The sequence below is a fragment of the Fukomys damarensis genome, unplaced genomic scaffold (assembly GCF_012274545.1).
Source record: "Fukomys damarensis isolate Sample0158 unplaced genomic scaffold, DMR_v1.0_HiC HiC_scaffold_2, whole genome shotgun sequence".
NCBI lineage: Eukaryota > Metazoa > Chordata > Mammalia > Rodentia > Bathyergidae > Fukomys > Fukomys damarensis.
In genome coordinates this window covers 8,715,299-8,718,389 of record NW_022900914.1, presented here as the reverse complement: position 1 = coordinate 8,718,389, position 3,091 = coordinate 8,715,299, and the positions used below count along the sequence as shown (strand labels likewise).

The window sequence follows — 3,091 nt, the reverse complement described above, 5'->3', positions numbered from 1 at the left end:
GAGGCCTGACCGGCCGCGAAGACCGGCGGAGGTGGGTGTGCGCCTGGGGAGCTCGCACTGGGGAGGCCGGGGTTCTGAGTGTTGGGACCCGCGTGGAGCAACGGGGCTGCTGTGGACCGCGGGGACCCTGGGAGAGCTGCTGCCCACCGAGGCAGCCCCGACCCCCACAACTATCGCCCCCTCCAGGAGCTCCGCCTGGATGTCAAGCGCAGGCCCCAGTGCCCCCCAGCGCACTCGGTGGGACCATGGCCTCGCTGATGCCCCTCTCTCCGTATCTGAGCCCCACGGTCCTCCTGCTGGTCAGCTGTGACCTGGGCTTCGTGCGAGCAGGTGAGTGACGAGGAATGAGGGTGGTGGTCAACCAGAGGGGCTGTGTGGGTGAAACCTGTTAACACCCTGGTGTCCACAGACCGACCTCCCTCTCCTGTGAATGTGACGGTCACTCACCTCAGAGCCAACTCAGCCACTGTATCCTGGGACGTCCCAGAAGGCAACATTGTCATTGGCTACTCCATTTCCCAGCAAGTATGAGAATCACCCTTCTGCTTTCCCAACCTGTGTCCTTGGATGTCTGAACATTCCTTTGTTACCTGCATCCTCTGAGCTCTCCTCCCGGAGCTGGGGGGATCTGGGAGCTGGTGTGCCCTGGCCAGGGCGCCCTTCCATCCTGCTCCCTTGCAGTGCTGGGCTGTACCAGAGCCCCAGGTTGAGCTGTGTGGCCAGCACCTGGGGTGAGGCTGTCCTCTCGTGTCATCACCCCACAGCGACAGAATGGCCCAGGGCAGCGTGTGATCCGGGAGGTGAACACCACCACCAGGGCCTGTGCCCTCTGGGGTCTGGCTGAAGACAGCGACTACACTGTGCAGGTCAGGAGCATCGGCCTTCGGGGTGAGAGCCCCCCTGGGCCCCGGGTGCACTTCCGAACTCTGAAGGGTTCTGATCGGCTGCCCTCCAACAGCTCCAGCCCAGGTGAGGGCCTGCTCTAGTAGATTCTCTGGCTATTTTTTTTTTAACCTGGCTTTTATCCTCTTATTTACCTCCCCAAAGCAAGCCGCAGTCTCCCTTAGATAAACAGGGAGATGATTTAATTCATTGTACTGCCAGGAAAGGAAGGAAAAGCAGGTGGGCAGGGACCCATTATAGACAGACTGCTAATGAATCCTCTGGGGGAAGGGCTTTGACGCTTTCTTCGCCCAGCCTCACATCACATCCTGCATGAGCAAGTTCTGCAGGCCTCTAACCACCTGTCTACCGAAGGCTCCCTCCCAGGGAGGAGCTGTCCTAGGCCTCCAGGGGTGACACTGACACGTCCAGCCTGATCCTAACCCCCACATCTCGACCCTGTGACACAGCTTTCCTGCAGGTCGTCTGTGACCAGAGTCTGTCTCCTCTCTTCCCAGGGGACATCACAGTGGAGGGTCTGGATGGAGAGCAGCCACTGCAGACGGGGGAAGTGGTCATCATCGTGGTGGTGTTGCTCATGTGGGCTGGTGAGTAAGCACCTGGATGGGGGGCTTGTTGGGGGGCTCAGTGAAGGTGGGAGGCGGTGAAGGTGGTCTGTCAGGAGAAGAGGAGGAAACATGAAAGGAGGAGTTGTTTGGTTGAGGGAGGATGGTCAGGAGGCTGGCGAGAGCCCGGAAATAAAGACTGCATGAGCACCCAGAATTCAAGGGTTTTATTCTTGGATTTTCTAGAAGTTGTGTGGGTATCTCATTCCTCTTCAAGGCGGTGAGAGGAGAGGTTGCAATGGAGGCTCAGATGGTATTGCTGTGTTTCAGCTGTAATTGGGCTGTTCTGCCGTCAGTATGACATCATCAAAGACAATGACTCCAACAACAACCCCAAGGAGAAGGGGAAGGGGCCGGAGCAGAGTCCTCAGGGAAGGCCAGTAGGGACAAGACAGGTGATGTGGGGGCCTGCGCGGGTGGGAGGGTGATTTGGGCTAGAGGACCAGCCAAGAAAAGTGAGAGGCCAGAGGGGCAGGAAAAGGGGGAGAAAGATTTGAGATGAAGGAGGCCAAGAGAAAGGGAAGCACCCATTACCTTCCTGAAATTAGAGACCCAGGCCATTCTCTTTCACAGAAAAAGTCACCATCCATCAACACCATCGATGTTTGAGTGAACTGTGTCTGAGTGAAGAAACAGAAGCAGAAGAGAGCTGCACTAGCAATGTGGGGATGGGGATAGGGTCAGGGAGAGCCTGAAATGGTGATCTGCCCAAGACTCCCAGAGGGCATTGCGCTTCCACAATCTCAGGCTGGTGCCCATCCTCTTTCCACTGTGAGTAGGGCCGGAAGGTAGGTCCCCTGGACCAGGAGAGTGGATAGCAGATGGAACATCTCTTCCCACCCCCAGGTCCAGGGGAGAGTCACTCGTTCAACCCTGTCCCATTAGGTCCCAGGTAGGGGTCCCACTTCACCTGCATCAGGACACTTGGCATCCCCAGCTACCCCGCCATCTTGCCTCTGGGCCTCAGAGAGGGGTGTTTCTGTGGGTCCTCACCCTCCCCCAGCAAGAAAAGGAATCATCTGGGCCTAGAGGCAGACGTTACACTGCACTAGTCCAACGTCTTCCATGGAGCCTCTGGTGCTCCCCTTCACCTGGTAGCCCCCCAGCTGCTGGTGATCTCACCCCTTGGACATTTTTCCAATAAAGGTTCTTGAGTAAACTGGAGCGCATTGTATGGTACACTGTATGGAGACCTCTCACCACCCATCTCTCGCCTGACTCTCCATGGCCCCTCACATCACCACCAACTTGAGAGGTGCAGACTCATTGTAAGGTGTTTGTTTCAACTCTTCAGCCTGAAATGGGAGGGAAGGGACCAGGAAGAAAGGGCAGAGAAAACCACAGCCCTAGTTTCTTTTGCGTTGTTGGGTGCAAGGAGCAGAGGGATAGAAGAGAAAGATGTAAGGTCTTCCTGTGCTTGTGGAAACTGTTATGTCACCTGAGAGGGCCAGTAGTTTATTTACTACTTACATCATTGGCCAAACTCCTCACCGTTAATTTTTCTGACTCTTCCATCAACCCTGGGTAAATGGTCCAGGAAAGAACTGAGCAGTGTCTTTGGAGTAATCAAAGAGCAGCTACCC

General features: G+C 56.2%; 1 protein-coding gene across 4 annotated transcripts in view; it reads left to right on the top strand.

Moving 5' to 3' along the window:
* The window catches only part of Fndc4 (fibronectin type III domain containing 4), a 3,807-nt gene extending 1,135 nt beyond the window's left edge, over nt 1-2,672 (top strand). The window contains exons 1-7 of one of the 4 annotated variants that reach the window (XM_010604726.1): nt 1-31; nt 187-330; nt 410-525; nt 765-888; nt 1,401-1,490; nt 1,779-1,903; nt 2,082-2,672. In XM_010604726.1, the coding sequence (XP_010603028.1) occupies nt 246-330; nt 410-525; nt 765-888; nt 1,401-1,490; nt 1,779-1,903; nt 2,082-2,117 (576 nt within the window). In that variant the 5' untranslated portion in view covers nt 1-31; nt 187-245 and the 3' untranslated portion in view covers nt 2,118-2,672. Of the gene's footprint in view, nt 32-186; nt 331-409; nt 526-764; nt 970-1,400; nt 1,491-1,725; nt 1,904-2,081 lie in introns of those variants that run through there. The other 3 variants (XM_010604724.1, XM_010604725.3, XM_010604728.3) reach the window with 3 other exon arrangements.
* The last annotated feature ends 419 nt before the right edge of the window (nt 2,673-3,091 follow it).